Genomic DNA, 13,441 nt, shown 5'->3' on the forward strand with positions numbered 1-13,441 from the left:
TCTATTCTTAGTGTTAATGGCTGTCTTTGCTGTACAACTACGTTGTTTTCTGTGCAATAATCAACCAAGGTTTTATAATGTCCTTATATAGTGCTTTTAATTTGTCTGATGTTTTCAAACACCGTCTTTCTCAATATTTTCTAGAAGTTAATATCGACCGAGCATAGATACATACCAGTTTTATAAGCGGACTAGCTATCAAAACAAGGAGTCTACATCAAAGCTAAGATTCATTCTTCTTTAGCAAAGAAAACGACTCAGTCACAGTTTCTGAAGTATTTTAAAACGGAAAGGCAAAAGTAAGTATTTTAATCATCATCATAATCATCATCATCATCATCATCATCATCAGGATTTTCTTTTTCTTTTAGTGTATTATTTGCAGTTTATACTAAGACGATATATATTGTCTTCAAGCAGAACGTTGACGCTATTCAAACAACAAAAACAAATGGGAGATCATTTGCAACAAACCATGCATCTCAGTGCTACTCTAAACACGGTAATTCAACATCTATTTGTTTTGTTTACCTGGAAGTAGCTACAGATTATTGTAGATAGTTATATGAATATGTGACAAATTTCGATATCTAGTCGGTCCATGCGATGCTCAGAATTATGCATCATATTATGTAATTATTTATTAAAGGCTATTTCAACAATAAATGTCACATTTATTTACAGAAGAAATCCATCCAATACTAATTTTTGTGATTTTGTTATCTTAATTTTTTTATATTGTTTTTTATTATTTAACGGCAACAACAAAAAGAGACTACCTAGATATAAGTATTGCGAACCTTCATGGAATGCAGTTCTTTGTCTCTGTTTTTCTACTCCCTTAAAGCACACGTATCATGAACATTTCTCCGAACTTTACTGTGATTTCGGTGGGAAATCTGTTTCAAAAATGTTTGTGTAATGGATAGTTAATATGTTTAATCACACTTTATTTACATACAGTTAATTATATATACGTTTTGTTCCGTTTAAATGTTTGATTTCTGTTTCGGGCTGTCCGTTAAGTTGTATATAATGTTCTTTGTCAGTCACTTAAAACAAATTGTCTTTAAATGGTATCAACAAGCCAACTGTGCGACCATCCAAAACAAGAAAATTTCTTTCCAACAATTTACAACATTTTTCCAATCCTTTAAATATATTTGAAAATCAGATTTGTTTATATTTACCATTCCTCTGATTATCATCGTTGATTTGGCACATCTGGACACAGCTGCTACTTTAAATCTAGTGCTTTATTCTGTAGTAGGTCCTGCAACGTGTTGTATAATTGGTTCTTTTGGACTATGGCTTCAATTTATAAACAATGCCACCAATTCCATTTAATACAACAATGTGTTATATTGATATAATTCCTAACAAAACCTTTCTATATGTCCTTAATTTTGCTCTTTTAGGTCTATTGCTAACATATCGCCAATTGATTTCATCTTCCTCTTCGTTTATTTTGTGTCCTTCTCAAGTTGTATACACCTATTTATCATATGTCTCTTGCAGCGTAAATAACCTGACTATATGTTGCTTAATCTTTTCTAGCACATGAACCAACATAATTATTTGTGTAACTCATTTTGAGTGTGAACCGTAAGTTTCTTTCATTGAGTTTGTGCTATGTACTTTGGTATGGCTTGCCTCTAAAAAAAATTCACCATTCAGTGTTGAATGCTCTGTGGACATGTTCCCTCTGTTAGTTGAACTGCACGAACTTCTGCTATTGTTTTTTGAATTCATATATTTCTTTATAGAGTTTGCTCAACATTTTGGACTAACCTTCACTTGCCTCCGGATGACTGAGTCAGTAAAGACACTGTTGAGGCAGATTTACCGTCTACATTTGTATGCAATCACTATATAATAGGCTCTAATATGCAATAAAGGCATCAATTGTCACTCCAAATTAAGAACGGGTAGTCATATAATGTGCCCACTGGTAGCGACCTTCAGTTCTGTTTAGATATTCCGTCTCAGGTTTTAATTTGTGAGGTACAGAGAACAAACATTCTATGAAAGAATGACAGCCACGACATGTAATTCGGATTTGCAGCTCTAATAAAAACAATATATTTTGAGGAAATTTAAGATGCATAAATGTAAGCATATTTATTGCCATTCTTATCACCAGCTAAAGGAGACACATATTTATGCCCGGTCACTTGCATCTCGCTGTTCGAAGGACCCCAGCTACAACCTTTATCCTACATGGTGTGTCTTCTATCCATAGATTAACATTGTATCAAAATATGTCCACGGGACAATTTCAAAGTAGTTGTTGTGTGATAGTCCGATAAGCCAATGAAAATACTTTTTCGTCGTCTCGGCTTATTGGCTCTGAGAATCTTAGTTTCCTTCTAAAACCTTCATTTTCATTGTTTCCCCTCGAACCTAGTATATTGATAGACTTGTAAAATGGTGCGTCTATGATATATACGCGGTAGCCCTTGGCTTCAATATGCTTTTCTTTGTTATATTTGTATAGACCCTAGAGAGCACTGTCACTGTTCTGAACCACTCTATTTGCGAAAAGTTACGAATATTTATTTTAAATCACTGTTTCGACGATCAAAAAGGTATTTACAAGCACAGCCACTTTCACTTTGCTGTTGATATTGCGCATATCACGCTCATTCGTGTGCTTGTTGGAATGTTTCATTTCCGACTCAGTGTACTCGTCCTCATCGTATACTTTATCCCAATACTTTCAAATGGACGAAACAGTATTGTTTAGGTCATTCACAAATAAATGTATTAAACCAAAACCTAAGACGTCTACTACATGAGTGTGTTTACAAAGTAGTTCCTACTGCACTATACTAGTTTGAGGCACACGTTTCGTGCACATGTGTTCAATATCAAGGTGTTCAGTATCACAAAATACTGCACGAATCTAACAATGAACACTTATCGGAGACAGAAATGAACATATAATAGTACCATATACTGTTCCATCTGATGAAATAATACAATCAACATTCATAAAGTGTCACAGACATTCATGTGTGCACATAATTTTAGAAAAGACAATATGGATCAATTACGCGTACACAGTGTGCATGCAAATAAATGGACTAGGATACATAAAATATAAAATAAAGACAAAAAGTCAATAATTTATACCAAAACTTTCACAAGTATATTCAATGAGAATTTAGTTAAACTCTAAAGTGCAATCTGAAATTCTGAAAGATTTTCTATGCTTGTTTCTGGACAAAATGGCTGAAAGTTGAATTATTTCTAAGTAGAATAAGTTAAGATATTTTTGACATGTAAAAAAGGGATGTTTTGGAATGGAGGAATAACGGTTCAAGGTTCAATATTTTCCGTTATGTAAATCAGAGGATCGTTTGATTAAACATTCATTAAACATTGTATGTCCAATATTTTTTTAATTAGAACAAACTCAAAAATGTGCTGTATAAATAACATGACTTTGCACGGACGGATAAACGGTTCTTTCGAACAAGATTCGAATTAATGAGTTCAAACACGAATGAAACTCAACGTTGTATTAGTTCAGTCTTAAATTATGAATAACAGCATTGTCCGTATGCCAGATATCCAACTCCACTCGATGTTCGTAACGTTATAGGGCCCTACCAGAGTACCATTTTGGTATGTTTCTCGTAAAAGACAACGTTGCATATGCTTGCTTTGCACTGCACCTGCACTAGAAAAACGTAAAACGGCGGAGGACAGGATCGCACATTCTTATAGCCAATATGTTAAAGTTTTCCATATGATCAGCGAACCCATGGGGTCATTTGCTCTAGCAATAGCATTACAACTCGCGTAGGATTATGTATGCAAGTCTGCATGGATTGGGGAGGCATCGTATATCAAGAGCAACGGCACAAACACATTTTGCTTTATTATTAGACACTTTGCATCAGTTTGCTACTTTAGCGTTTATTTGACCAGACCTACCTTTTACCTTTTGTTTTGACAACGATGTTGGTGCAGTACACATGCCGATCTACTCGCACGTCTTCCTAATGGTCTTTGTGAAGACACGCATTGGCACAATCACACTGGAGAGGACTTTAATTGTTGTCAAAAACATGTATTTAGATAGAAGATATTCTCCTATTTTCTAACTTGCACGTTTTTATTCTCAACCATATGCGCAGTGCTCACAACGTTCCAAAGTAGGTGCATCCACGCCAACAAGATCGTTGCCTTCAACATACTCCGCGAAAATGCCAACAGTAGAAAACTAGTCTCCAATTTATGACTAGGGGACTACCTCATGACCGAAGTGCCTGGTCGACCCTCAAATCTTTGCGCATTAAGGCCATAGCTGCGAAAGTGTACATGTATGATAGTCTTGTAGCAGTATACCATGTGCAACCGATATCTCGAAATGAACGATTTCGGCTACACTTCAAAACCTATCAAACATGCTTGTGCGATTATAATAAGCGTTTCCATAAATGGACCGTCCAGACAGCATGCTAGCACGTCACCAGATTTTATGCTTGATTTTGGATCGAATGTTTTAGCCAGTGAAATTTACAGAGCAGGAGAGATATGTGTGCTCAGTTCTTTGTACTCTAATTATGATTCGAGCAGTCGTATTTCGAACTTTTTGAAGTTTCTTTAATATAGACTGAGACGAAATATATATAAGCGAATTGCAAGAGTTTAGTATTGAGCGTACTATTAACACACACGTGTTTTAGTGGCATAAACTGAAAGAAAATTGCGAATGGAGCTGATGGGTCTCAGAAGCAGATATGCAGCCTTGAATATGTTCGTTAGATGTTGGTGTAATGCGAGCGTACTGTCGAAACACCAACGTTTCGTACTCAGAAGGTGAATTTAATGTTGGTATTGCTGATGCGTATTCATGAGGTAAAGTATGTGAATGAGAATTTTTTGCATGGTGATCAAGAACAATTCGGCTATATGTCATTCATGACTTCACATCGGAAATTCACCACTCTACTCACTGGATGGTAGCTTAAAGTTCAGTTTGGCAGCAAACAATTGGTGTGATATCGGTTGTTGATCGATGACAATTTAGAGCGGCCGAGTGTATAGAATCGGGAGAATCGTGCAGAGAACAAAGCCTTTTGGGACGCATCATCTGGGCTGGTGTGTTTTCCATTTCCTGACACAATTTGTTTCCTGTTGACTAAGTAGGACTTGAAATACGGGAGAACTTTATGGTGAATATCAAATGCATGCTGGAAACAGTGAAGTAATATAATATGGTATATTGTGTCAAATGCCTCAGACAAGTAAATTAAGGTGAGGACTGTAGTCTATCCAAAGTAGCGAAAAGGTCATTATCTACACTCATAATCGTAGTTCAAGTACCATGGCGATGCGATATGCAAACTGCACATTGCTTAATAGACTAACTGAATTAAGGTGAGACACAAGTTGGGATAAAATAACATTTTCCAAGACATAATGATGTCAGGATTAGCAGTTCCTGAATGAAATATATCCTAACATTACCAAACTTAGTGGAACTAAAATAAAGTTAATATTTTGTGTGTGACATTATCACCTTCCGTTCTTCGTTATTAATAGTTTTCAAAGAAATGTTCGTGACAGGAACTATATCTATGTAATATTTATAGATAAAGTATCTACTTATTTTGATATTTTCGTATACACTAAGAGGCACTCTAGCAAAGTCTGCAAATGACGATTTCAAAAATGAAGTGTAGGAACCAAGGAAGTCTTCGAATTTAAGACAGGTTTTGTCATTCATGATAATACTCAAGTTCCAATACATTGAATACGCTATGCAATTAATGAGAAAATGACTTATTTCTGTGAAGATGAAATATATTAACGAGTTAGGTAAAGAATCTATAGTATACGAAAGTCTCAAGTAATAATCAAAATGAAAGTTAAATATAAAGTTGAATAATTTGAATATGTTTACAGGGTTATTTCGCTTTATATGTTTCTTACAGAACTGTTCTGTTTTGTGCTCTTGTGAAAGGTCACAGATAATTAGACTTCCCTGTGTATTTATTTCACAGTGTCTAAAATATATAGATAACGTATATAAATGATCCTAAGCGCACATCATTAACACCGTGCATATCATCTAAACATATGACACGGACGACTTAAAGCGTGTCGAGTATTGAAATGATTTTAGGATATGCATGTTCAAAGTTTTCATGGTTCAACATTAATAATTAAGGGAAAATATAGTGGTTGTATATTGGTACCTAACTATCTACCTTCCTACAAAGATGAATGCCGCTAAGCATACTTACGTATTTACGTGACAGACCTCATTTACACCACATTAGATATCAAAGTATATACTTACCTACCTTCAACCATCCATACATACAAACTTACATGCATATATTTATATACCTCTTTAAGAAGTCTCCTATTTTTCCGTTTATAAATGCAAATATATTTGAGCCCTAAGGCGAAATAAATGTCCGTCCATTCAACTCCCGCGAAAACCAACAAGATGACGAACAGGGAAACTCGCACAAAAAGATATTATTTGTATTTAAATTATACAACGTTTTTCTTGCAAATATCAATATTGATGGAGATGGCTTAAAGATAACATTTGTGTCCAGTCTGTTAGACAGACATTACGCAAACTCAGAAGTGTTGCAAAATACTCGCGTTCCAATCGGTCCCAGAACGTGTTGTCAAGGATTTGTACAAGACTCCACTAGCTTTTGTAGTAGTCTTTAATTTCAAACTTCCCATGTGGCGGAGAGAGGGCGAGTCGGATTCGGAGCAAGATAGTTATCGATGTACGTACGTGCATTTCAGAGCTGATCAAAGGCATACAGAGTCTATTTCCACCTTTCCAATTAATTCAGCTTTTTGGGGGGACAGTATGGTATCCCATTCACATGTGACCTTTGAGAGATGCTTAACTTTTAATAATCGGCTTTGTCATGATGCATTTTAGTTAAGATTATGTTTATAGCTGGACTTGCTTTTTTAAACGAATGTTTAGTTCTGAATCGGGAATTTGTATTGCTGAAATTAAAGCTTGAAGCCAGAGTAATATTTGTTTTTAACAGATGTCTAAAATGTCTGAACTTTCTTTAAACAGGTATACATTTTTATAATTTATATGAGACAATCTGAATCTAATAGTGTTCTGTAAAAAGTCAACGTTTGTACGCAGAGAGAGAGAGAGAGTTAAGACTCTGAAGCAATATACATTAATGAGCTATTGTGTAAGATAATGTTTTGTTCCACTGTTACTTAGGTTAATTTGTCTTACATTTTTGTGTGTGCATTCGAGAATATGATGAGCATTCATAATGTGTTAGTAGTAGTATCATAACTAATATATATTGGTAGTAAACGAATCAGTATTGGTAGTAGTAGCAGCAGTAGTAGTAATAGTAGCATTAAAAGTAGTATGACTTGTAGTAGCAGTAAAATTTGAAGACATCGTAGTAACATTAGCAGTAACAGTTGTAACGTAAAGATTAGAATCTGCATTAGTAATGTTAGAAATGGTAGTATTGGAAGCTTAAGTTGTTGTAGCGGTAGTATATAACATACTATTCTAGAGACGTTAAGTTTCCGAGTGTGTTTTATATTGATAATTGTTTTTAAATTGCTTGTATAAAGATATAAAATTTTATTAAATGTTTGCACATTTAAAACTAGATCGTGGTAATTTAGGCAAGGTAAGTTCATAAACTCTTTTCAGATAAGATACCAATCACTACAATATTGAAAATTTTATTTTTATGAATTACAGGTGAGAGAAACATGACGATTGCCTTATTTGTAGTTCTAACATGCTTTGTGGTGCAAATTACAGGTATGTAACTTTAGTCTAATGAGAATTTAATATGATGTGAAAATGAAGAACAACAATATGATTAAGTATCTTCATTAAACCGTCACTTTTGCAAAACACGTGTGAATTGTTAATAGGTTCATCGCCCTTGCAAATATATCACATGATTTTTCAATTAGTCCACTAACTGGTTGTTACATTAACGATGATGCCATTTATTAAAAAAGAAAACTAATGTTTATAACTATCGTTTCGTATTTAAAACTACTTTCTAAAAAAAGAAGTACCATGAATTTTTTTCGTGAGAGTAAAAGCATTAATCAAAGGTTAATTCTGCCACGTTTTGCATCTATAAACAGATTTTGAATAGACAGAACAAAAAAAACCCCCAAAAAACCCCTAAAACAATCACCTTATCATCAACTATGCTATATAACTAGCACGAAAGATTACGGTTATCTATGTGAGACAAATTTAGTCTAATATGTAGTTATATATAATTAGTGCAAGTAGTGGAATCGTTAAAAATGAATTCACGTGTGCTAGGAAACTACTGTAAATGTAAAGGGTCGCTCTGATAGTTCTTCGTATATAATGTGAATGAAAGATATGAACAAATCCAAAATTCAACAGATTATTTTTGTGTAGTTAACTTTAATAATCTTTTTTTATTTATTTTTATGCCGGTGAATGTTTATGTCCTGTCACCATATAATACAATTTTCTTGTTCCTTTTGTGAGGTTTGATTTTGAAGCGTGAAGAACATTATCGATATGATTTAAATAGTTTATACAATATTTGTAGTAGCACCAAGTTGCGACAAATCATTTACTCATAACAAAAGACGTGCAAAATAACGACTTTTGCTTGTCTGAACAATATATTGTTAAATGTATATCTGCGTTAGTTAGGCAGCATGTTTCTACCAAGAAGGGTAAAACAAGCAACCAAGATGCAAAAAAACTATTTATTTCCAATGTTGTTCAGCCAGAGAGATGAAATTGCACGGCAACATATTGGAAATTAGTGGAAATTGCAGCGATATGGTTTCAAACAGTCAGTATACATAACTTCTCGTTGCTTTTAATTGTTCTCAATCTGTATATAGTGGAACACTTATTTATGTCACCTTACGATATCCAATGTCAGGCATGCTTCTCAAGTTCAAATACACCGGACAGATCAGATTGGCAACTTATGTCCAGAAAAGAGTATTTATTAACATCGTGTTTTGCAAATTCCTTTTTTGTTTATTTGTTAAGGCAAGTTGAGTAAAACTGCATGAGTAATTATTATCGTTGTAGCAGGACATGAAACAGTGGTGTCATTATGCCGATTTCGCCTTTTCACATTTTTGCTCCTGATATGCATCACGGCATCTTTTCCCATGGCTTGTGCCCATTTAAGCGTGCAAGCAACACACGACGTGCAACCCTTGGATTATTAGTCAAGGTTTGCTTATCATTTGAATGCAGATTCATGGGTTACTATCACGGTCTGTATCTGCCCACTTATGTATTGTTGTTTGCTGATGTATTTAAGAAATTTCGAGATACTGCCTGGTACATTTACAAGCTCGATCCTGTACACCACTAGGTATGGTTTGGAATGCATTGTTATTCAAACAAATACCGAGTTGTAATTGCACACAGATATTGAACAACAACTGTTTATTGAACAATCACTATGTGGTGGGATTTCTATGGTGAGTAACAGATATGCTCACGGAAATAACCCAACCGTGGACGACTAGGACCCCGCTGCCGATAACAGTTACATCATGCATCTATATGCAATGATAAGTAACAAGTTTTCACTCAGATAGTGATAAATGACAACTGTTCACTCAAATATTGATAAATGACAAGTCTTCACTCAAATATTAATAAATGACACGTTTTTACTCAGATAGTGATAAATGGCAAAGTGTTCACTCAAATAGTGATACTTGACAATCTGTCACTCAGTGATAAATGACAAGTTTTCACTCAAATAGTGATAGTGATAAAAATTGTTGTAAAAATTGTGACATGTATCCTCTGAACCATACTTCATGACACAAGGTGAACTGGATGACCTTGCAAGGGATTTGGAACTATCCAAGAGTAAGGCAGATATACTTGTCTCCAGACTACCGCAGTGGAATCTCCTGGCAGCTGATGCTAGGGTTTGCATGTTCCGTGACTGTCAAAAGGATCTTGTTATATTCTTATTCATGGAAGGTGATCATGTAGTCTGCAACAACATCGACGGTGTGATGGCAGCCCTCAACATAATTCATGATCGAAATGAGTGGAAAATGTTCACTGAGTCATCGAATACAAGTTTTAAATCTATTTACTGCATAATGCCAGTGTTGTACCATCAATTCCAGGTGGTCATGTAGTCCATATGAAGGAAACCCATGCAAACATGAAACAAATTTTGAGGTGCAAAGACTATGACCAACATCAGTAGCAGCTTTCTTGCAATTTGAAGGTTCTTCTTTCCTTGTTTGGTCTGCAAGAAATTCCAAATACATCAAGTGAGATTTGCCACGCTTACAGTGATTGGAGCCTTGGAGGAAAAGTGTTCAGCATCAACCACCCGTTGAAACAAGGAAGATTTTGCTACCACCCTTGCACATTAATCTGGGTCAGACGAAGAACTTTGTCAAGGCAATTGACAAACCGCAAGCAGTTTTCAAGTACCTTTAACTTTCCAAGGTTAAGTGAAGCTAAGATGAAGGAAGGCGTTTTTGTTGATCCCCAGATCCGTGAATTTCTTCGAGATGATGCATTTGACCGCGCACGACGTGGCAGGGAAAAGACGGCATGGAAAGTCTTCCAGTTAGTGGCAACCAATATTCTCGGAAACAACAAGGCAGACAACTACAGGGAATTGGTGTCAAGCCTCCATAAGGAGCAGTGAGCGACGAGCAGGGCTAGCGATTTCACCAGAACATTGCAGCAATGGCGAAACGCTATCAAGGCTAGTGGAGCACATCAATTATTGCAGACTATTGCTGGACAGTGACAAGAGATGCTTCATTTTACAAACACAAGAGACAATCCAAGTAGCGCCGATTAGACACCGAATAAAACTAAACTATGTACTTATATATACATAATGTGTTGCCTTTTTTTCATAATAAATTTTATTTTTATAACCCTTTTGCTGCTTTTTTAAAAGTGTTACATAAACAGGACAGGTGAAATATTATCATGTAATGCAGCTATAAACGCAAGAAAAGGCCTAGGCTTACAATTAATGATTAAAAATCTACTATCAAAACAATATACATAGACGTACAAAGTAAAAACTTCAATATCTTGGAAAGAGTAGCCGATCAGTAGTTTTAATAGTCATATTTCAATCCAGCACATTAAAATCCATAATAAATAGAACACTTTATCTCTGAAGCAGATTTCTAAAATATTGAAGACTAGTGTTATCCGTGAGCGCAATCAGTGTTGTTGGCACCTGATACTAGGTTGTTCTAAGACAGTGCCAACCCTTAGGATGAAACGTATTATGTTTTGCACGTGCGTAACCTCCAGCTGTACTTTAGCTTGGGAATGCATACAACCAGGATCAAGCGAGTGATTGAATTGCGCAAACACGCTTGAATGGCTCCGTATATTCAAATGAATACGGATCCGTGCAAAGGGTCAACAAAAACGAGTTGAGATATTTATTTTTCAACTCATGAGCAATGCTGTGTAAGGAAAAACCACGGAGAATCTTAGGAAACGAATCTGCGTAGATCAAGTCCATGAAATGAGCAAGTCTAATTTCGAAATCTTATTGCGTATCTGGCTTTTAAATTACGAACGAACTTTGGTGGTGGACGTCTAGCAGTTCACAGTAAAAAGAGAAATAAGAGAACACAAAACCAGATCATACTGGATCGTCCATAATGGATATGTCGAGCTGCTAAAATGTGGGATTTCCTGTTACAAGAAAATACCGTGTGCTACCCCTCCGAGACCTTATTAATAATTCATGCGGTTACTGATGTCTGAATATTCTTTATGCAAGTGTGCGATTAAATTGTTTTACAAAAGTTTGGTCACGATGAACTCATGCATAATGACTTTTCAACAGCGCTGATCCGAGATATTCTTTACCTGGATCGAATTGTCATGGCATGGCCATGTTAGTGGTCCGCGTGCATAAACGTGTTCGAGTCTTAAGCGCGCTAACGGCACAACGTACTTGAAATAAGATATCAAACTGATCAACCTCATTAGTTATTTGTATATCAAACCAGCCAGGTTAAACTTTTCTTGCTATGGGACACTACATTTGCAGGAACGCATGTTTGCTTAACTATGCCCAAGCAGAACCAAGAGTGACATTTGTAGACACACGCTAACGTTTCCACGGCTGTTTTACCTTTTAAATACCCATGCGGTCTGGATAATATTTTACATAATATCCTGCTTTATATCTTTGTTTGTATTAATATAATTTACTTAATTGATAGGATTTGCCCCCATGTGCAGTCTTGGCATTCAATCCCGCTTTGATGATCAACCTTGCAATTCCTTCTTCAGCACCTGATTCCTCAACCATATCTATATCATAGATCAGAACTGCGTCTTCGCATTGACGTTCACGGATATAGTTTGATGCTTTATATGCAAGGTCGTGTCGGTAACATCAAGCTTCAGCATAATTTACTGGTGCTTCACCAGATTTTGGTTGTTTCTTATAATCAAGTACATCTAGCAGTGTACCAGACCTACAGACTTACAGTAATTGTATCCAGGGATGTGTTTTCCACGATGATATTTACTCCATGGTATTCGCGGTAACTTTTTTAATGCATCAACTTTATCACATTAAACCTCTTCCCAAATAAATGTGAATTACTTTGCTCCCCGTCAAACACATGTTATAGTAATTGATGCTGGTCCATTACATGTCCGAAATTGAGTTGGATTTGCAGTACATGTTGCATCGCACATATTATGAAGACATGATTGTATTATATACCATGTTATTCAATGGCATAAAAATTGAGCAAATTCGAAGATTATTTCAGATATACTAAATACTTGAAAAGCCCCATGTTTACCGTCATTGACTTCCCTGCACTTGAAACACTTAAACAGTCCAAACATTGTATGTCTTTTCAAACTTTGTTCGCGCACTAAACATTACCATTGCTGGTTCAGGAAAAACTCAACTGTTGCTGAATATGATATTATGATGGCTGGTGTGGTATCGGTTTTAGGTGATTGTGCCGTCAGCGGGTGATAAAACCTGTTGTAATGTTTTAAAAGAATTTTATAAAGCGTTGACTGACAAGAATGTCAATGTCACCTTGGATTTCTTTTCCATCTATGAAGCAACTTCCTACTACTGATGTTTTGTATTCAAGCGAAAATATTACTGTAGTGGACGGCAAAATGATGCTTCGGAACAAATCAGTACCGCGCAAATATTTCATCGTGATCGGTTCAAAAACACCGATGTAATCTATTTGGCTCGACGTTTCACACACTTGCCTAAAAATCCTTGAAACTATAACATGTCGATATTTGGTGACAATGACGCCCACGGTCTTGGAAATTTTCATTAGACTTGGTGTGCCGATTACCATTCGTGCGACGAATTTCGTGACATGCTTACGCAGCTGATTAACGACCTGCATAATTTTGTCGCCATTGATT

At 35.7% G+C, this 13,441-nt stretch overlaps 1 protein-coding gene across 1 annotated transcript in view; it reads left to right on the top strand.

Moving 5' to 3' along the window:
• The first annotated feature begins 379 nt into the window (after nt 1-379).
• LOC149799436 (von Willebrand factor D and EGF domain-containing protein-like) overlaps nt 380-13,441 on the top strand; it is a 62,136-nt gene continuing 49,074 nt past the window's right edge. Inside the window, exons 1-2 of the mRNA XM_089958779.1 lie at nt 380-502; nt 7,739-7,801. Of these exons, the coding sequence (XP_089814905.1) occupies nt 7,750-7,801 (52 nt within the window). The 5' untranslated portion in view covers nt 380-502; nt 7,739-7,749. The remainder of the gene's footprint in view (nt 503-7,738; nt 7,802-13,441) is intronic.

This window comes from Sinohyriopsis cumingii, chromosome 5, assembly GCF_028554795.1.
Source record: "Sinohyriopsis cumingii isolate HCF-2022 chromosome 5, ASM2855479v2, whole genome shotgun sequence".
NCBI lineage: Eukaryota > Metazoa > Mollusca > Bivalvia > Unionida > Unionidae > Sinohyriopsis > Sinohyriopsis cumingii.